Source organism: Symsagittifera roscoffensis, chromosome 10, assembly GCF_963678635.1.
Source record: "Symsagittifera roscoffensis chromosome 10, txSymRosc1.1, whole genome shotgun sequence".
NCBI classification, from domain to species: domain Eukaryota; kingdom Metazoa; phylum Xenacoelomorpha; order Acoela; family Convolutidae; genus Symsagittifera; species Symsagittifera roscoffensis.
The window spans coordinates 28160362-28182564 of NC_087071.1; the positions used below are offsets into that span (position 1 = coordinate 28160362).

Below are 22203 nucleotides of genomic sequence, written 5' to 3' on the forward strand. Positions count from 1 at the left end.
TCGGATTTGATATTTATTGTTCATTTAAACTAATTGCCTTGATAGGTATTGACATTTTATGCTCTTTTTGTTTTTGTGAAACTTGACTCTTAAGAAAAAATTTTGTTGGCCCTTTCTTTTTTCATAGTTTTTTCGTCTAAAATGCCAGATCTGCAAAAACTAAATTCCGTCTAATTTCGTTTTTGTAGCATCCGTCTAATTTGCTTATCTTTATTGGGACGATATTTTCTCAGCAATAACACCATGAAACTAAATAAGATTTACTGCATATTTTAGTCCTTCGAAACAGTATTTCTCAAACTTTGATCCAGCTAGCATCTTCTAAAGTGTTTCATCTAGATTGTTTCATCTTTAAATTGTTTTATAGGGTTGTATCAAAATTTCAACCCTATATTCTACATAAATGCAGAGAAAACTCAAAAACGAGTATAAAAACACGTTCATTTACTCGTTAAAATCAAAAACTTACAATTTCTACGACCCGTACTGAATCTTAACATTTCTAGCGCCAAACTGCATTAAACAACAGACAACAATTCGATAAAAATATGACTCTTCGTCTCTTCACTTTAAAATGCCAATGCTTACAAAACTCCTGAATGTGGGTTGAATAAATTTCGGATCAATTTAGCAGCATCTTACCTATTTTCCCTTGGTAGAGGTTAAGTTACTATGCTCGAAATTTCAACCTATCGAGTACAATGAACTTCGCTTGTGCTATGGGAGGAGATATTTTGACTTTTTTCTGAGCCAGCCATCCGACCAGACGTTTTAAACTTTACAAGCAATATGGACAAGGAATTAACAAGTGGGTAATTTCTAATTGAGCTATCAATGACTGTTGTTCCGGGAGGAAATTTGTCTTTTTTTTAGTTTTTTGCCACCAAAATCAGATATCAGATACAACAAATAAAAGCAAGCAAAATATATTATATTAAAGCCCTGTAAATCATGATTCGATCGCTCGAACGAGTAGAGCAAAACGTATTTCATTAGGCTAAAAAAAATTTAAGCTTTAAAAAGCATTTTTCGAAGATTAATTTAACGCTTTGCCAGTGCAAATCAAAACACAATTTCTGAAAAACAGACACGTAAAAATACCTGAAATAAAGGCCTTCGTTATAATTTGTGCAAAGATAACTAAAGCCAACTGAAGCTATTCCTGATGATTTTAAGCTTAGACGCTGACTATCTCCCTTGTCCATGCACGCACAAAAAAAAACGAAACAAATTTGAAAACAAAATACTGGTCGGAATATTCTGCGCTACTTGCACAGAAACCCGGACTTTTTTTACCGTTTCCCCCTACCAGATAAAACCAACTAATATCGTAAGCAAGACAAGTGCAGCCGGTTGTCGCTAAAAAATCAAGCTATTTCTCGACACCGGTTCAATTGTAAAAATCAATCGAACTGCTACTCAAAAGGCTTTGCATAGAGATATACCACTCAACCCTATCTGAACCTAAATGTGTTACCAGAGAAAAAAACAGAAACATCATAAAAAACAGCCGATACAAAGCTTTTTCCCACTTTCAGTGATAGGAAAACTAAGAAAACAGTATAGCTGAGTTTTCATACACTAAATTTATTTGAAGCAAGTATCATCAACATCCCAAATATTTTGATTTCGATACCAAACCATCAATCAACTCGGTTAACTAAAAACGAAGCCAACCGACAATTGGTGGTTACGAACTCCAAAAATCATAACACTATTTGTTTATTCAATATTCAAAGCGTCATTGAACGCAAGAAACAGAAAAAAATAATGAATTTCGCAGTTTGAAAAAAATAGAAGCCGTTAAACCTGTTTCAATTTCCAGATTAATTTATGATTGGCACTTTTTTGATTAAATTAACCCAATTTGAGAAGACAGGATCAATCAGTAAACATTTTATTTCGCTGGGAAATCTGATAATTGAACTCCACTTTCGAAACTAGAAGTCGATCACTTTTTTCGTTTACACTTTGGCTGTTCGATAGTGGAGTTTGCCTTCCTTTTAACAACGGAAATGAAGTGAAAAAATCAAAAGTCAAATCCCAAAAATGTAGATTTGAGCCTGAACAAAGTAAAATTGAGTACTGAAAAAAATCATCGCGACCTATATAAGAGTATGAACTACGTTCATCGACTCTTAGTCATGTTGAAATAAAGTAACTGCAATCGCAAGTGTTACACAAGCAATTTTAAAAAATGATCGACTATGATTAAAAGCAACTGAAAAGAAAATATGAACACAGAGGCGAAGCAGAGCTTCGCATCTCTTGCGCTACCAAAAATAACATTGCAAGCTAGCAGACGGGAACGGAAAAGAGATCCACTAAGTCCAAAACGAAAACTTTTCGAAAACAATGAAACTTCAATCTGGAATGATGTTCTCTTTGCGGAAAACACGTCCAGAAACACAGTCGACGGCGTTGAATGAAAACTCAAAAACAACTCATGAGCGAAAACAAAACTGTTTTCATGAAAAACTTTGAATAAATTCTATTCTGAGACCTTTAACGTTGAAAGCAATCCGGATGAAAGCATAAAAATTATGTTTCCTTCGAACGGCCCAAAATTAGGTGAGTAAATCGGTAAAATAAAAGCCAAAATCATTTAAGTCGTAAAAATTTTTGCGGCAAAAAAAGGAAAACATACGAATTCAAGGCTAGTAGAATTACAAATTGCAGGAGTAAAATAAAACAAAAAAGCAACTACAATGAAAACAAAACTGCATAGAGGAAAAAATTCTAAGATGTGGCAACTAAGCCAACAAGACATAAGCAGACAAATAAGCCGACAATCTTTTAGAAACGGAGGATTTACCATTTGAAAAAAAAAACAGGTCTTGCTCAGATTCAAACCAGGACCTTTGCCTTCCCAGGCGCATTTGTTGCCTCCATACTAAGTGTGCCGGAGACGCTTAGAAATTTGAATTCATTATGAATCAAGATACAATTGATTCTGTCAAACAATTTGTCTATATTTGTCTATATACAAAAAGTCTATATTCCCGTTTGCTAACGCTTGCTAATTGCAAGCGTAAAAAGTTCAAAAAATCCTGGATCAAAAATACTTGCGCCATAAGAAACTTCACAAGGAGCTTTCGGTATGCTAGAACGAAATCGAACCTTCCGAAGTTAATTCAGAGGGAATCATGCCTACAGTAATAATCAGACAACCGATAATATAAAAAAGCCAAAAACTTTGTTGCAAAAATACCCTTGCTAATCACAAGGAGAAAAAACATGGCCTAACAAGAATGGAGAAAGTTTACAGAACAGGGAAATTTATAAAAAATTATTCTGAAAACTTTTCAACTTTCAAAGAAAACAATATTAGATCTAGTTTTTCAGAACCGAAAAAGTTGATTGAAAATTTTTCAACTATTGAAGAAAAAAATATCTCAGAAATTTGCATTTGAAGAACTTCTCGATTGATAAACTTTTTAATCCGCTGGAAAATCTGAAAGTTAAATTTCAATTGTCAAAAATAGAAATCGATCACGTTTTTAACCTGTACCCTTTTGCTGAGGGATAGTAGAGTCTGCCTTCCTTTTAGCAACGAAATGAACTTAAAAAGAAATCAAAAATCCAACAGCGAAAAAGCAAATCTGAGCGTAAACAAGATTTTTTTCCTGACAAAGAAAAACAAATCCTGGAAAAAATCAAGATCTATAAAAATAAAAACAACTTCATTCTTTTACGCTTTATAAAAACACCCAATACGAGAACACTGAAGGAATAGGTATTTTTCTTAGTCATCAAGCGATTCTTTAAATCAAATCGACCTTTGGAATTTGAAATCAATTTGATGTTTCGCACAATCTGCAATTTCGTAACAGAGATCGTAATTTGCCTTCCATTGGCTTAACAAAATCAGAAGTGACACTAAAATACGATAATGAGGTTGAACAAGTTCATGAAAAAAAAAATTACGTCTCAAATGGCATAAAATGAAAAATTTCCCAAATGCCATAATTTGATGCAACAGGTGCATTAAAAGAATCGGGAACAAATTTTTCGTGAACAATAATGTGAGAAAATTAGTCAAGTAGTCAAGTGGTCAATTTTTCCGACAAATTTGTTGCTTAACATTTGCTTGAAAGCAAATAATTCAAAATCTTGTTCACATGTTTTCGTTCCTGACAAGCTCCTTAGAAATTGATTGAAAACGTTTGAATTACAATGAAAACTTGAAACGTATTCCATTTGGGAAAAGTTTCATTTTTAAGCCATTTGGGAATTATGCCATTTGGGAAGTTACTAAAAAAAGATCTAGATAAAAAGACTCCAATCATGATCATATAATCGGCAAACATCAAATCCGTAAATAAAATTCATCAAATTTTAAACAATACTCTCGATCTAAGTTTTTAAAACCTCAGCCGCCTAATGTTTTCACTCGGTTAACCAGATGTTGCTTGTATTGCTTTGAACAGAATAATAAAATCCTTAAGCTACTAAGATGAATCTTTTTCAACCACAGCACGAACTCGAGTTAAATTATGTCTTGGCTGCGGCGTCAAAACAGAAAATGACAAATCTGTAAAATTAAAGTTAACACTTTCAAAGTAAACATCCCAGCTTCAACATTGCGAAAAAAACTACAATCAATTCACATATAATTTTGACTCAGAAAAAAATTTGCGCCCTTGCTTACCTAGCCAAAAAAAATGAAATGGAGGCTGCTAACAAAACTTGGGACGATAGCAAGATAAACATTGACTTTTCATTTTTAAACTTGTTTTCCAGTTATCAATTTATTCAAATAGGGAGCAAAATATGACCGATATGATCTATCGACTATACAACACATTATTGCCAATGTTATCTTTATCTCTTCAATCAACTATTTAAAAATGATTCCACTTCATTTCTCTCCCTCTCCCTTTTTATTTTTCCTCTGCTGCTCCTGAAGTTCCTTAATCTGGGGGTCATCGGGGTTCACGCCAGGAAGTGATGCCAGAACTGCCTGGAGGCTCTCGGCGTCCAATTCCTCTTCGTCTTCCTGGTCGTCCTTTTCCGTCTTCGAATCTGATCCTCCGGCGGCTGCTGTTGAGGATGGCGTGGCGTCCATAGGTTGTGAGGAAGTTTCTACTGCTGCGGCTGTAAAAAATTGGTCTTCAAAAAATAATCGAAACACCAGGATAGTATAGCACAAATAAAAGCTTAACAAGGAATAGGCTCTAACCACTATTGAGAGTGCAATATTTCGCTGAATGACTAACCGAATCTAGATAATTTTCAGTTTTATCCAAACAGATTGATTTTTTATCGATCCGATAATGGTGAGAAACTGTCATTTGATATACAAAATGAGTGATCGCCTTTCAACTGAGTCACAAACGTTTTATTAAGTAGCAATTACAATGTTAAATAGCCCAATATATAACAGACACAACAGGTGGATTTAAAAAAAACTGAAAATTTTGTCAATCGTTTTTTGAGATCATCCAAAAAGTTGATTTTTCAAACTGCTCTCCCAAATCACTATACAGACCCTAATTTGCTAATTTTACATCACTCAAAGTTAGTATATGTTGGTATGTTGGCGCGAAACATTTTCATTTTAGAACCACTTCTCTCCCCCCTTCCCCCCACAGTTGGTAAATTGGTTGATAAATTGATGCCCTAAAAGTGCCAAAGAAAAAATTTAGGGTGGCCAGTGGGTCGAATACCTGAGATGAGGGGCATCTGTCCTTCCCTGAATCAGCTATTGGGCAAAGGGATATAAATTAAAGGCACTCAAAAAAGCAGTTCTGTGAATGACTGAAATAAACATACCATCTGCAGTTCCTGCTGCAGCTGCTGCTTCGTCCTGTTGCATGGACATCCTGAGTGCCAATTCGATCTGCTCATCCTCCGTCATCTGACTCAGATCCTTCTGCAGAGGAACCCCTCCCATCGACAGACTCAGCGCCTGCTGAAGAAGAGCGTCTTCCGACTGACCCCCGCCAGCACCCCCAGTTGATGAAGCAGGGGGGCCTGCAACTGGAGTAGCTACTGCAGGGGCACCTATAAATAACCAGATGTGAACCATTTTAATTTAACCGTTCATCTAAATCAATAAAAAAACAAAGAAGCGGTTTTTATTGCAAAGGTTTCCATTTAAGCTTTTTCAAAAAAAAATTAAGCAGAAAAAATAAATTGAAAAAAGTCGAAAGAAACTCTCTACAAAAATATGCAAGCCGTTAAAACTTTTTGAAGTAAAATTTTTACGACCCATCTCTCCTGGAACAGGCAAAAGCATTTAAAAAATTCTCCCTTAAAAATTCTCAAAATAAATTAAGTAAGCCGACCCGATATATACCCCAAACCCGTTCAATTGAAAAAAAAACTAGAGCAACGTTGATTTTAAGTAAAAACTGTTTGAATCAAAAACTTAAAACCCCATCTTTGAAAAGGAACTGTTTGAAAATCTTACCTACTAATATAAAGTGCATTAAAAAAACGGGAAATCTGCCTACAGAAATTAGGATGCAAACCATAAATCCGAAAAAGTAAACATTTTTTCATTTTTATATTTGTATGTTCAAGAATCAGCCTTTGCGCATGTCGGCAGAAAATACAAGAAAAGTTGTTTACCGGAAAAAAAAAAGTTCCCGATTTCAAGTCACTACATCTGCTCTTCAAGATACTAATCAATTAGATGCTGGTATTGTTTAACCAATCAGAGCTTTTTCAAGGCAAAATGAGCACGAGCTTCCTGGTAATAATTAGGTAAATAACAAAACAAATTGAAGACTTGAAGGTCAAAGTAAGAATTATTTACCAGCCGGCGTTTCCAGGCCCACAGTTGTTTCCATGGGTGCCCCTCCCGCCCTCTCCTCTTCCTGCTGTGCCTTTCTCTGCTCCTCCATCGAGACCCTCAGAGCCAGCGCCAGTTCGGGATCCTCGTTCGGGTCAAACGCAGACGGATCCATGCCTGCCAACACAAAAACTAGTGACTAAAAAAACTTTCTCGGTGAAAAGCGTTAATTTTCAAAACGGGGCAAATTTTTATCATGCATGCACGATTGTTAACCTTTGTCATACAACAACTATCATTTGATTTGAATTTATCAAAAATTTTGAGTCTAACATGGAAAGTCTCTTTTCATATGCAAGCCGCTTCAGGCTGCAACGAAAGTCTCTGGAAAATAACAAGTATTTTAACAACGAGAGGCAAAAAGAATTATAACGGCACTTATGGACCCCTTCGAATCCAAAAGAGGGTGGAAAACCACTGACTGGCTTATTTTCTAGCTTTCAACTGAATAAATTTCTATCAGAAGCTCAACCTCGCAATTCTTTTGCCACCATTTTCTTTCTCAGAGCTACTTCAAAAACTCACAGCCTCACATTCAACATGATTAACTAAATTATTATCAAGATACTTCAAAATAGTCTGGTAATATGTAATCTTTACCTCCACCAGCTCCGCCGCCCATCCCTCCGTCCTCTGAAATCACCGGACTCTGCATCAGGGCTTCATTCAGTTTCGAACCACTGGGAACATTCACAAAATGGGATCCCGGTTCATCTTTGCCCTGGTTTAAAGTAGAAACAAATGTCTGCAGTTTCTCACAATTGGCCTCTTCGCCAAAATTGATGATATTCACATTCACGTTATTTTTCTTCAATTTTTTTGCCAACGTTGTCAGTTCTTTGTCGTTTTCTTCAATTGGACTCCCAATAAAAGCCACAATTCTTTGTCTGTGATTTTTGCCCTGTCGATTTCTTAACACAATTTGGGCAACTTTGAGGCCCGTTAGGAACTTATAATCACCATCTGGTTGGATCTGACTTAGGTGACTGATAATTCGGTTCACATCCGTAGTTAGAGTGCTGTATACTTTAGGATGGCTTTCTGCAGCCATAGACATTAAGGCGACGTTGTTTTCTGGATTTCCGCGTGTTTTGGCGTTACAGACTAGCTGGACTGCATCTTGCTGTGCGTGTAAACGAGACGGGATGAAGTCTCCGTTTCGCATGAACTCGCTGTTGTCAATGCAGATCACAGTCGATTCGAGCACCATTTTTGTTTCTGAAATCCATCATATATAAAAGGGACTGGTATGCAAGAAGAAAAAAAAATTGTATGTAGCAACTCATTATCCACCCCCATTTCAATAGTCCTGTTTTTCACTGCTGCACAAAGCCAGCCAAAAACCGTGAATTTTCGTTTACAACAAAAACTCAAGCTTAAAGACAGTTGTGCGACTCAAATGTTAGGAAAGACAACCATTTTCAAGAGAAACAGTTGTAGCAAAGTCTAGTTCTTGATTGTAACACGCTTGCTTCTCATTAGGTTTTAAAAAAATGGCTGCAATCAGAAATAAAAGCGGCCGGTAGCAACAAACAATTTTTGAATCAAAGGCTAAATTGGCAAGAATAATCGGTTGCCATGCAAGCAGCACAGAAATTTCTTATTTAAGTTAGACACATAATTGGTTCACAAAATGGTAATTTTGAATAAATTTTCTCGACACATGGATGTTTTTTCGTAAGTGCTTGATTTTTTTAATGAAAATATCTGAACTCAAAATAACATCCTAATTATGTTTACGGCATAAACAACAGACCATCGACCATTCGCCTTTATTAGGATAACTCTCTGGGTCCGTTCTTCATTAGTGGTACCACATTAGGCGGAGAAAGCATCTGAACTTTATCTACTACCAATTTTCGGTGATTGAAACAATAATGCGGATGCGCTGACCTAGATCTTCGCTTTTGGGTAAGAGATAGTCAATCTACAAAATCTATTAATTAGTAAATCAGAAACTCATTTACACAAAAAACAAATCCAATTACAAATGAAACATTCAAAATTTGAAAACCGACAAATCTAAATTATCGGCTGCATTGACATTGCTCAAAATCGAAGGAACTGTTTTCGTTGCAGATTGGTTCATTAGTCTGAAAAACATGTCACACCTTTTCTGACATTTTTTCAGAGATTTTTCTATTTTGTCAGACTTCGTTACAAACTTTTCGGCAGTGACGCAAAACAGTTCCAGTTTTTCACTACCCATACTTTGATTGGAGTTCAAAATTTCTTGAATTATTCCGACTTGCATAGCTAGACTCTGAGAAAGTTCATTACAGTAATCTAAAGGAACTCTCAAATCATCTCCGAGAGGAATTTTTACATCTTTCAGGTAAAAACGATGTCTAGTTGCATCCACACTCAGGGCAAAATTTACAAATAGCGGTAAAAACTGTTTCAAAAGTGTAACCACATGCAATAACGAGTCATTCAAAACTCCAATGCATTTATTCAAAACTCCTTTAACATAATTATGATCGGCGCAACTTTTGAAATCAGCTATTTCGTTTTCAATACGACAATTTTCAGCAGTTAAAGAATAGAGTTGCATAAAAGCCGATTCTTGTCGTTTCTCGTATGCTTTCTGAAGCGATAGATTTAAATAATGAGCTCGCAAATATCGGTGGTAATTAATTTCAGCGGGCTTCAAACCTGACTTTTCCTCCTTGAAAGTACTCTTCGTCAAGACTTTTCGTTTCAGAGAGTCGCTATTTTTGATTTCTCTTGGTGTTGATTTGCTGTCGGTTTGAGATCTCGCCGGTACTACACTTTCATGATCATAATTGATTGATGCATCTCGAACAGTTTGAGCAGCATGTCCTAACTCAGGTACATTTGAACTGCTATGTTCAATCTGACTTACTGCTGCCTCACTTGCTACCGAATCAGTGTCCGCTTTATGCTTATTTTTTTCTATATTGTCCGCCAGTTCCAAAGCTTCAAAAAGGGATAGCTTCGGACTTGCAGGAAACTGCTCATTTGCACTAACAGATAAAGGTCTTTCACTTGGCGTTGAAACTACGGTTTTATTTGAGCCTTTCTTCACACTTGGTAAGCCGGAAACATCCTTTTTTATTGCTGCTGAGAAATTATTAGTTGGTTTCGTGATATGAGGTTCGACTAATGGGTGTTTAGTACTGAAACTCTTGGATGATAGGGTTGATTTATTTGTAGACGATCTCGATGTTGTCTGACCGTGAAAGGAATCTTTTTTAATAATGTTGGCTTTCTGGCCCAATTGATTATGTTTCACCGAAGACATTTGTAACCTAGAAAAGGGTGATCAGGTCAATTTTTTTCAGGCAACAAAAATTATATCTCGACAGCAAAAGGCAACAAAAGTTTGTTTCTAAAATAATCAGAAGGTCGAAAGTGGTTACATATCAGTATTTAGCCTAATTGTTGTGATAAACTTATTAAATAGTTTCCGGTTTGATATGTCTCAAGCAAAAGCTACTAGATGTGGACCATGCAACAAAACAGTGAAGGACAACGACTCAACTGCTATAGGATGTGAAAAGTGCAGCGCGTGGTTCCATGGGCAATGTGTTGGATTGTCTCCTGATGATGTAGCTACAATGGGCAAAATTCGAGGATGCTTCTGGCTGTGCTCTGGCTGCCTTGAGGGGAACATCTTCACATCCCAAGCTAAGTTTGAACTGATTATTCAAAGACAAGAAAGCTTAATCGAAATTACAAAAAGCATTAAAGAAACTGTTGAAAATGTTGATCCAACCAAGACAACATCATCGAATGTACCGGTTAATAGTCGTATTAATAACAGTCACCGGGCCAACACATGTGAAAACGAGATAATCATCGACGGGGTCTGCGAAGACAACGGACAGTTTACATCCAATATAGAGGCCGAAGAAGCCAAAGTGGCCGAAATTTTTGATCATATAGGCGAAGAAAATCTCAGTATCTGCCAAATGTATAGACTTGGTAAAGCTAATCCCCAACAACGAAGACCGCGTCCTTTACTTGTTCGTCTGTCATCCGAATGGAATGCTAGAAAATGCCTGGCAAAATCTTACAAACTGAAGAATTTCAAAGAAAAGATTTTCATATCGAAGTCCCTGAACCAAGAAGAACAGATTCTGAAACGTAAAATCTTCAAGAAACGGTACGACATGATTAACAATGAAAAAGTTCCACGCGATGAGCTAAAAATTCGTGGTCTGACCCTCGAACGAAATGGTATCAAGATCAATCTTGACTGACTACAATCAAAGTTATGCCTTATCAACGCACAAAGTCTCTTGAGCATAAATCAGCGTCTGAAGTTAATCAATTTTCTTTCTTTACATTCTCCTGATATCGTGTTCATTACTGAAACATGGCTTAAACCAGAAGTTACTGATCCCGAAATTTTTCCTATGAATTCTCCCTATTCGGTTATTGCTCGAAAAGACCGCACTTCTGGAGAACACGGAGGTGTTCTCATTGCTACAAAAAGGAGTTTTGCTCTAAATTATTCAACTCTATCATACGATGCAGATTACTGCATCGGACTTTCAATATATTCGGGTGCAGTTAATCATATTTTCCTCCTTATTTACAACCCCCCCGCTTCGTCGCAGTTTCGGATACCTGCCAAAATGCTTACTGATTCAATACGTTATTTTAACTCCAAATTGATTAATGGTTCTAGTTCGTACACAATCTTAGGTGACCTAAATCTGCCGGATATCTGTTGGGCATCTTCTGATGGTGGCTGTGATTACTCGAAACTGTTCCTAGAGGTTATTGAGGATCATAGCTTAATGCCCCTTATATATGAACCCACACATCGCTCAGGCAACACTCTTGATATCATTTTAACTTCGCACACAGAATTGTTCACTGCATTTGTAAATGAAGTGCTTTACTCAGACCATTTTCCTTTATTTGCTTTTTTTACCATTCCTGAAGCAGCGCCTACTGTGAGTGGGAATTTTATGAAAACCTCTCTATCTAAATCATCTTTTTCTCATTCGATCTTCAATACTAACATCAGCCCTTGCTTTACCAAACTCATTGTGGAACAAAACTCATGTTATTCCATATCCACCACTAATGATTATGTAGATAGCTGGTACGCTCAGATCAATCATGCAATTCTTTCATCATGCGCTCAGAAAACTAAAAGACGCCAGCAACTTCCCTATTATTATTCGTCGCATACAGTTCATTTACTGAATAAGCATCATTCCATATCTAAACGGACAGCCAACACAAATCATTTAGCTTCGATCCAACAAGACCTTAACAATTCAATCGAATTGGATAAAACTTGTCTCCTTGAATCTTTAAGACCAAATTCTACCCGTGATTGCTTTAAATACCTTCGATCTTTTACCAGAAGGAAACTACCAAACCAAATGCACTGGATGAATAGAAAAGCATCCACTTCTATTGAAATAGCCATTCTTTTGAACGATTACTTCTGTTCAGTGTTTCTAGAAAAGCATGAAATTCAAATCTTACAACCCGAAAAACCCACCATTTTTCTATCCGATCTCCATGTCAACCTTAAAAAGGTCGAGAAAGCTCTCAAATTTGCTAAAACTTCTTGTATTACCAACGACCGCCTCCCAACCTTTATTCTTAACTACTGCAGTGAATTAATATCTCCTCTAGTCGTGCAGCTCTTTGTCAAGGTTTTGGAAACTAAAACGTGGCCAGAACTTTGGAAATGTGCGTTTATTACGCCAGTTCTTAAATCTAGTAATCCCGAAAATGTTGAAAATTATCGCCCGATTAGCATATTGCCTCAATTATCGATTGTTCTGGAGAGAATGATCTTCGATTTCATTTATCCTAAAATTCGGGCTAAAGTTACACCTGCTCAACATGGTTTTATGACCAAGCGATCGACTGTTACTCAGCTTCTTGAATACCTAGATCAGATTTATAACGACGTCGAGGCAAAAAGCGAATGTCTTTCTGTGTACTTCGATTTTCGCAAGGCTTTTGATCAAGTTCCTCATCATATACTTATTTTGAAACTTGGTAATTTAGGCTTTGACGTTAGCTTTCTTGAACTTTTTGCTTCCTATCTCACAAACCGCACGCAAAATGTCTTAATTAACAATGAAGCATCTCCAAAAGGCCATGTAACAAGTGGTGTTCCGCAAGGAAGTGTACTCGGCCCTTTACTATTTATACTCTTCATTAATGACATGCCAGCTGTCTTGAAAACCTCTAAATGTTTTCTGTTTGCTGATGACAGCAAACTCTATTCAAAATATGACCTTTCCTTAGTTCAAATAGACATTGATCTATTTATCAATTGGACGCTTGAAAACGAAATGACATTTAATTCTGATAAATGCAAAGTTATTTGTTTTAACTCAACTTCCCCCAAATCTACACTTTGCCTTAATGATTACCCAATTCCGTCAGTTTCATCTATCAAAGATCTCGGAGTAACGATATCTAGTGATTTAAAGTGGGACATCCACATTAAAACCAAACTGGTTGCAGTTAACAAAGCTTTCCATTTCTTGAAACGTTCAATCCCTTATGGAGTATCCATGAGAACCAAATTCAAATATTACCAGCTATGTATTGTGAGTATTTTATTATACGGTAGTCAGGTCTGGTTTCCATCTTTAACATATCGCCGCAAACTAGAATTATTTAACAGAAAATGTTTGAAATGGGTAACGGGAGTCAACGACTATACAGAACAACTTAGAAAAACGAATTCCTTGCCAATTTCCTTCACTATAGCTTTACATGATATGTGTTTTCTTAATCGAGTCCTGACTGATCAATTTGATTTCAACCTTTACAGATACATAAATTTTACCTTTGCAGCCAAAGACCTTCGCAATAGCTCACGCCCTAAGCTTTCAACAACCCAGAATTGTCGACTCTTCTTTACAGAGCAATTTTTCTTCTATCGCGTCTGTCGGTATGCCAACATGATTTCAGCAAACAACATAGCCGACATTTTCTCATCGCCTGAAATTTTCAAAGCAAAATTGAAAATCTATCTGAAAAATAGAATTGATATGTTCAACTTAAACAACTCTTGTTCAATGCTACTTTGTTGCCATTGCATAAATTGCCGTTCGTGATGTCTTGTGTACATAATCATACCATTTCTTTTGTTTGATGCCTTTATATTTTAAAGGGAATAAATTCTTTTAGTAGTAGTAGTAGTAGTTAGACAACCGCGTATTCAGACTGGTCAGTATTTAGAAAAATACTGTTTCAACCATTCAGAAACGAGACAAAGAAGAAATTAAGAAACAATTATGGTCAAACGTATCATAGTAACCGAGGTTACAGTCAGGAGTCCCTTCATCACGTATTCCAGTCAAAATCCTTGGAATTTTCTAGATATGGAAGTGATAATGATAAAAGAAGATGACAAGTGTTTAAGTCCTTTTCAATTAAAATCGATACGTGTTACGTTTCTTCAATAAGAACACGCAACTCGACACGAAATAATAAAATATACAAGTGTTACAAATAATGTGACATTCGACATTCGGCGTTGCATAAGTATGCTCGGTCTGTTGCAAGTTTTCAATATTGTCATCAATTTCTTTCGCCAACCGCTTGTATAAATTACCGCGTTTGTTAAACGCCTGGACAACTGCGTTTTTGGAACCACACCATTTGTCAAGTAGTTGTAACATGTCATCACGGACCATCTCCAAACCACTTTCACGTTCGACAAATGTTCGCACATATTCGACGGTCTTGAGATAGAAGTCAAAGTCCTTCGGTATTTCTTTCTTTTGCAGCTCTAGTGTTACTTCGTAAAATGGTTTCAACACCTTAACTAAACAGTCTAAATGTTGCCAAACAAAACGTCGTTCGTGGTAAAACTTTTCCACTGACCCGCGAAGTTTGAGAAAACGTTCTAGCATCAAATAAGTGGAGTTCCATCGTGTTTCGTTGTCAAGGACAACATCTAGTTCTGATTTCTGGAACTGTTTTTGCATAAACATGAAGGTTGCATTATTGTTGGGTGTGCGGATGTCTTTTACAGCTTGTCGTATTTCATTCACAAAATTGGAAAAATCAAACGGTTCGATGCTACGGGTATTCAATGTGTCAAAGTCTTCATCGGCCTTGTCGGTGTCGTTCTCGTTGTTGCTATCTTGTGAAACCGCACAGAAACTTGTCTTTCAACTTTGGATTTTTGGTTTCAAATATCCGCCACTCTTCCTTCATCGTACAATGCAATCGCGTTCAGAAATGAAATAGAAATAAAAATTAAAAAAGTAAAAAACCTCAAACAAAAGAAAAATTGGGAAAGTTTTTGTCGAAACCGAAAACAGCAAACAAAAGTCGGGTTTTAGAAATCCGACATAATTGAATACCCGAACCCGAACCCGAACCCGAAAATTTGTTGAACCCGAAACCCGACCCGAAACCCGAAATTTGTCTCAAAACCCGAAAACCCGACCCGATACCCAAAAACCCGAACCCGAACCCGAAATGCCTGGACACAACAACATTAGTTACGATAGCGATAACGACGAAAATTGTGATTGGAAAACAACAACAAAAAAACAGAAGTAACAGAGACCGCTCCGAGTTGCAACTATTGTGTCGCTACAATAGTTGCAAGGCCGTTGCGAACAACGGTGAAGGGTGGAAGACACCCTTCTGGAAGGAGAAGAAGAGTCTTATTTCCCTGGATTCAAGAATCCAGAGGGGTCTCGGGATTTGGACTGAAATTGTTTTACATAAATTTTTAGCTTCCCTATTATGTCCTGAATTGAATTTCATTAACATCTGAATTCATTTTGCTAGGATGGGAAGCTAGGAGTTGGGGGAAAGGGTTGATCCATCTTCGATGGAGATGATTTTTTTTATCTACTGAGCAAAAACAATAATAATTCAATAAATAGTAGTAGCCCTGTTTTTAGAAGTGACCTCGTGGTCTGGGGATACTGAGACCCAGCCATGAGCTCACTATTTCTGCATGTAATCTAGTTAATTTGAGTGTTTTGACCGAAGTCGAAAGCATTAACGTTTTTGTCGACCCGATGTTAGAAAGACCACCAAAAGAACTGGCTTGGTAGAGACGGTGAAAAGCATGTAGAGCTCTGTTTAGACGTTAGCCAGTCGTCTTAGAACCTATTTTTATTTTCCGTCGATATGTATCTTCCGGGCGAATGTTACATAAAAAATTTCGTCGAAAGTTATTTTGCTATTTATTGTTCCGAGTACGCAAGCGGCGTTCGCAATCTGTATTGCCAGGGAGATTCTCTGTTTTAAAAAGCTGCCTGCTCTGGGTTCCTCAGTACATATGATTAGGTTCTTACAAAGCTTGCTCAAAAAAATTCTGTGCTGGGGCCGGCCGCGCCCTGAATTTCAAAATCTAGCGGTTGAAAAAGATATCCATCATTTACAAGAACTTTATACTTGTCAATTTTTTGCTCTTCCGCTTCAGCGGCAGCCGTACCAGGGTTACAAACAGACCCGGCAATAATTCTACAAGGAGCTAAGGAGTCTACTACCGTTACATCCCACAAAAGCTGCTTACCAACAGCCCATGGAACGAGCGTCAAACCGTCTGGTCGCTTCTGATCGGTCCTGTAGAGGTGTCGTGGTTCTAAAACAGACGGAATATGAGTAGATGATAAAATCTGCTTTATAAGGGCATTCAGATTTGAATGCCTAGAGAATCTCCCTGCACTTTTGAGGCAAGAAAGACCATGCCAACCATCCTCGGTAACGTCTTTGCCGCACACGCATTTATGCCGTTCGCATATTTTTGAGCCTAATCAAAGTTCTATCGCAAATCTGAGTTGTTGGTTCGACAGTTTTAACCTTAAATTTTTGCACGGGATGAGGTTCAACCACTGGGAGCCAAATCAATCTTGGAACGCGTTGAATCTTTTTACGTCCGTTGGTTAAAGTCGTAAAATCAAGTCTGCATATTCGCTGTCAAAAATTGGCTCCGTCCAATTTTCCGGAGACATTTCAATTTTTCAAAGTTCAAACCACCGTTTAAGCGCATCATCATAGGTTCCATCCACATGCTCCAAACCAAAGATTTCGCTCAAGGCATCTTTTGCTCCTACTGCTGAGGCTAAGAAAGCGGGTAAAGCGAAAAGACGAGCGGAAGAAACGCCCGAGCCACCTTTGGCTGTTGGGAGAACTGCTTGTAAAAACTGGTTATCATCCATTTTCACGTTAGTGACATTGCTTAACGAATTTCTTAGTAATTTATCGTAGCGTTCCAAAAAAATCATTTTGCAACAAACAAGGGCTCGTACGCAAAAAATATAGGAGTTTTGGCATGCTAAAGCAATTTTTCAGGAGGTAAAAACCATAATGGGCGTCTAGTTTGTCAATGACATCCGAGATTTTTTCAAGCTCTTTAATTTTTTCGTCGAGTAATTCTTTTCGGCAAAGTTCGCCGATTGGAGATCCTAAAATGAGGAGTTCTTCTTTTGTTTTTATTTTTATTTTGGGGCATATTTTCAAAATTGTGTTAAATAGAATATACTGTGTACGTACTAGTAGTCGGTCCCAAAAAATAAAGTTCGCACTTCTCAGAGTTCAAGCTCAGGCCGTAAATTTGTTCCGATTTCAGAATGTTTTTAAGGTGGTGGAGTACTACCTTATAGTCGTCGGCTAAATTCCCATCATCTAAATACCAGATGTTAATTTTCGACTCCAACTGTTTGAATAGTGTATGCATTGTTTCTGCAAAAGGGGTGGTGCTTCAGGATCACCTTGCTGAGTTCCGTCTTCTGACATTATGACGGAGCTTCCGTAAAAAAGGTTACTAGGTTTACCATACGCGCACTGGGTATAATTTTACAATTCGGGGCGATTTGAATAAACATGATTCAGCATTGTTTCTCTGTTTAGAGAGATTAAGGCATTCTTAAAATCTAGTTTTAAGAGAACAGTGCTTTTTGGATTGTCGTCGCGTTCAATTAGGTTTCGAAACGAGTGCGCAGCTATGTCTGCTCCTCGTTTGGTACCGCAACCTACCTGTACGTTTCCGAAAAAATTTTGTCGCTCGGAGAGGACTTTGCTTCCAGCGCATTTAGACGCAATACGTCTCAACGTGTTGCCTATGGCAATCGGTCTCAACCCTCCGTCTATATTTATGAGGGCGATAAGCTTTGCGCCAAAAAAGAAAGGTCTTAGTGGTTCGGGTATTTTGCCATCTCCAATGAGGTTTATCAGCTTAGTAAGCGATTTCAAAAAATTAAGTCCTGCACTGCCATTCAACTTACTAGCAAGATCTTTAAAAATATGAGGAACTATTTTATCAGGACCTGCTGTTGATCCGTTCGGGAAGGACATTATCGCTTTGTATAGGTCGAAATCGGTTACGAAAAAACGATCCAACTTTTCTGGATTTAGAGCTGCAAATTTGCTCGCTGAGGCTGCTTAGACAACAATTTTTGATATTTATCAGTTGAAAAAGGAGCAATTTTGTCATCCGAAGCAGCAAGCCTTATTCCTCCCTTTACATTTCCTTCATCGAGCTTAGTACTTATTAACTTTATTCTCTGCTCGAGGTCACTCAGAGGCGGGCTTGAAACTTGGGGATGGGGTTTTGGAAGTGACACGTCATTTGCTCGAATTTTTTTATTTATCAAAGAGCTCATGCTTGTGGTCTGTCTGCGTCCACTTCTTTTCGGTTGCTCCAAAAAAAACAAGAACGACGTTAAAAAAATTAGCCATTTTCTAACATCTTCTACATTGTAGACGATGTCATTTATTTTGTCCGACAGACTTTCCGCCAAGAGAACACGCGAGTCTTTTGGTACTCTCTTGAGTACTCGGACATTTGAGATGGCTGTATTAACAAAATTGTCTAGCACTAAATCATTACCTATTGTTACTTTTTTAAAGGACAATGAAACCATTGGGTTTTCTTAGAGTCGCTAAGAGGAATATTTACACAACTGATATGATACCAACTAGAACAACAATCATATCTAATCCAATTTATCAGTCCTGAAGGTTTTAAGCAATCTTTGCTTGTACACTCTTTGTTGTTTTTCCTCATCTTGACGCAGCATAAAGGTTAAAAAAAGGATTTTGACTGGATTTTAGGGGACTGAAATAACCCATGATAAGCGGTTAGTGGGAATTTTACAAATCAACAAATAAAAAAAATAAAAGACGATTAAATTAATTTAAATTTTAAAATTGAATTATTAAAATCAAAAACAAGGAACCATCTCACCCGAGCTCAGTAGGTCCAACGGCGCACCATCAGTCTCCTCAAGCCAGTTCCAGTTTCCCAACTCCCCACAGAAAGCCACTTGACAGACATGTCTCTAAAATCCCTCAGAGGGCGCTCCACAAACAGGCACAAACATCAAACATAACAAATCTATTTAATAAGTTTATCACAACAATTAGGCTAAAAGCCTAATTAATTATTTATTTTGCATTGTTTATGTCTTTTCTCGATTCTGATTGGTTCATACAGTATCTGTATAAATACTGACGAGTATGAATACGCGGCTGTCTAAATACTGGATGCACTCCGTCGAAAGTATAGCAATCGAGGTTACAGTAAGGAGTCCCTTCATCACATTATCAAGTCAAAATTCTCGGAATTTTCGTGATATGGAAGGGTAAAGTATATTGTGGATAAAAGAAAAGAGAGCCAGATGGTTGGGAATCAAGCCAATCAAATTGAGAAAACTAACACCTGCACAGATAAACCGGAGTTGATATTGACTCCAAAAGACTGACCTGATATGAGGCTACGGGTCTATCATATAATTATATAAAGCTGCGCTTTTGTTCCCTTGGCTCTTTAAAAAAAATCTTCTGCTGCCGTTCCGGGGTACAAACCAAACCTGCCCTTTTTCTACCAGGGACTACGTAATCAACTACCATTATATCCCACAGGAGCTGCCTACCAACAGCCCATGGGACGAGCGACAAACAGTCTGGTCGCTTCTGATCTGTGCTGTGGAGGTGTCGTGGCTCTCAAACAGAAGGAATGTGAGAGAAGGTGAGACTTTGTTTTATAAGGGCATTCAAGTTTAAATGCCTGGGGAATCTCCGCGCAGTTTTGATTGAAGATAGGCCATGCCATCCATCTTTGGTTACATCTTTTCCGCAAACGCATCTCTGTTTTTTGCAAAGTTTCGAATGTAGGCGGAGTCTGTAACATTCGCCCGCAAGTAAAAACCGACGGAAAATTAAGCTAGGTCCTGACACGACTGGCTCGCGTCTAAACACAGCTTCTTATGCTTTTAACCGTCTCTACCAAAGCCAGTTCCGTATGTGGTCCATTAACATCGGATTCACACGGTCGTTACTATTTGAGAAAGCTTAACTTAGTTACATGCAAAAATAGTGAGCTCATGGCTGGGTTTCAGTATCCCCAGAACTCGTGGTCAATCTTAAAAACAGGGCTTCTACTTAATAACATATTACGATTGTTTTTGTTCAGTAGATAAGAGTCATCAAGTCCATCGGAGATGGATCAACCCTTTCCCTCAACTCCTATCTTCTCATTATCTGAAAACAAATTTGAGAGAGAGAGAGAATGACTTGAATTACCCGTCAGGGAATTACAATTAATATTAAAACTGCACGGAAACAAATAAAAGATAGCTTCTGCAATGTGAACAAGGACATTTTAAGAAATATGTACAAGAAAAATTACAATTTAAAACAGTAGATACACGGCTTAATAGTGATTTCTTGAGTTTACGTTAAAGTGAGGAAATATTGCCCAAAAAAATTATATCTGAGTTACATAAAATTAAATTAGTCTTGTTTACAGTTCTATAAAAATAAGAAGTGCGAGAACAAAATTTTTTAAAAGGATGTAATTGAAAAACCATTCTACTATCTGAGCGCAAACCCGGACGCGTATTAGCCATCGTAACATAATAGGAACTATCAAATTCATAAAACCCCTAGAACAGTTTACTAAATAGAATAAGATCAGATAAAATAAGCTCGTAACATATAGGTAAGGAACCCACGCTAATAAGACTATCGCGATAATCCGGGCGAACAATCGCCCATTTGAAAGCTCTTTTCTGTAAGGCTTCCATCTTGTTTAAATCAGAAATATCAGGATACCAAATTGACGAGTTGTGTTATAGGATACTCTTTACACAGGCCACGTAGATGTTGAACTTAGTTTTAATGGGGGCACTAAAACGTACATTATGCTTGACAAAAAAAAGGCTGCGGTTACAATTAGCAAGTTTGTTGTTAATATGATTAGACCAAGAACGCTTCTTTGAAAAAGTAAATACCCAAATCTTTGATAGTTGAAACTTTATCAATTGGCAGTACGTCTAGATACAAATTTACATTATTTTCAAAAATACTGAAATGCTTTGTTTTACTGGGGTGCATATGTAGATAATTATCATTCATCCAATTAAAAATATTATTTACATCGAATTGAAGAAGATCTGCTTATTTACATAATAATTTACAGTCATCTGCAAACAGAAAACAACTAGAATGAGCAATACAATTGGGTAAATCATTAATATAAATCAAGAAAAGTAAGGGCATTAAGACACTACGTTTGGGAACCCGAGGTCTCGAGGTCAATCTTAAAAACAGGGCTTCTACTTAATAACATATTACGATTGTTTTTGTTCATTAGATAAGAGTCATCAAGTCCATCGGAGATGGATCAACCCTTTTCCTCAACTCCTATCTTCTCATTATCTGAAAACAAATTTGAGAGAGAGAGAGAATGACTTGAATAACCCGTCAGGGAATTACAATTAATATTAAAACTGCACGGAAAAAAATAAAAGATAGCTTCTGCAATGTGAACAAGGACATTTTAAGAAATATGTACAAGAATAATTACGATTTAAAACAGTAGATACACGGCTTAATAGTGATTTCTTGAGTTCACGTTAAAGTGAGGAAATATTGCCCAAAAAAATTATATCTGAGTTACATAAAATTAAATTAGTCTTATTTACAGTTCTATAAAAATAAGAAGTGCGAGAGTAAAATTTTTTAAAAGGATGTAATTGAAAAACCATTCTACTATCTGAGCGCAAACCCGGACGCGTTTTAGCCATCGTAACATAATCGGAACTATCAATTTCATAAAACCCCTGGAGCAGTTTACTAAATAGAATAAGATCAGATAAAATAAGCTCGTAACAAATAGGTAAGGAACCCACGCTAATAAGACTATCGCGATAATCCGGGCGAACAATCACCCATTTGAAAGCTCTTTTCTGTAAGGCTTCCATCTTGTTTAAATCAGAAATTGCAGGACACCAAATTGACGAGTTGTGTTATAGGATACTCTTTACACCGGCCACGTAGATGTTGAACTTAGTTTTAACGGGGGCACTAAAACGTACATTATGCTTGACAATAGGCTGCGGTTACAATTAGCAAGTTTGTTGTTAATATGGTTAGACCAAGAGAGCTTCTTTGAAAAATAAATACCCAAATCTTTG

General features: G+C 37.2%; 1 protein-coding gene across 1 annotated transcript; it reads right to left on the bottom strand.

Moving 5' to 3' along the window:
• Window positions 1–4523: 4523 nt before the first annotated feature.
• Window positions 4524–8017, bottom strand: LOC134855142 (26S proteasome non-ATPase regulatory subunit 4-like). Its single transcript, XM_063871558.1, has 4 exons — window positions 7400–8017; window positions 6764–6916; window positions 5776–6006; window positions 4524–5097 (listed from the first exon to the last, which is right to left on the bottom strand). Exons 1-4 carry the CDS (start codon window positions 8007–8009, stop codon window positions 4862–4864), a joined length of 1230 nt encoding a protein of 409 aa, XP_063727628.1. The 5' UTR covers window positions 8010–8017; the 3' UTR covers window positions 4524–4861.
• Window positions 8018–22203: the final 14186 nt, after the last annotated feature.

Coding starts and splice junctions, on each gene's coding strand:
- LOC134855142 (XM_063871558.1), bottom strand. CDS start 8,009: ATGGTGCTCGAATCGACTGTGATCTGCATTGACAACAGCGAGTTCATG. Junction 6,007..6,763: donor GGGCCTGGAAACGCCGGCTG/GTAAATAATTCT, acceptor GGTTATTTATAG/GTGCCCCTGCAGTAGCTACT. Junction 5,098..5,775: donor TGCAGCAGGAACTGCAGATG/GTATGTTTATTT, acceptor AATTTTTTACAG/CCGCAGCAGTAGAAACTTCC.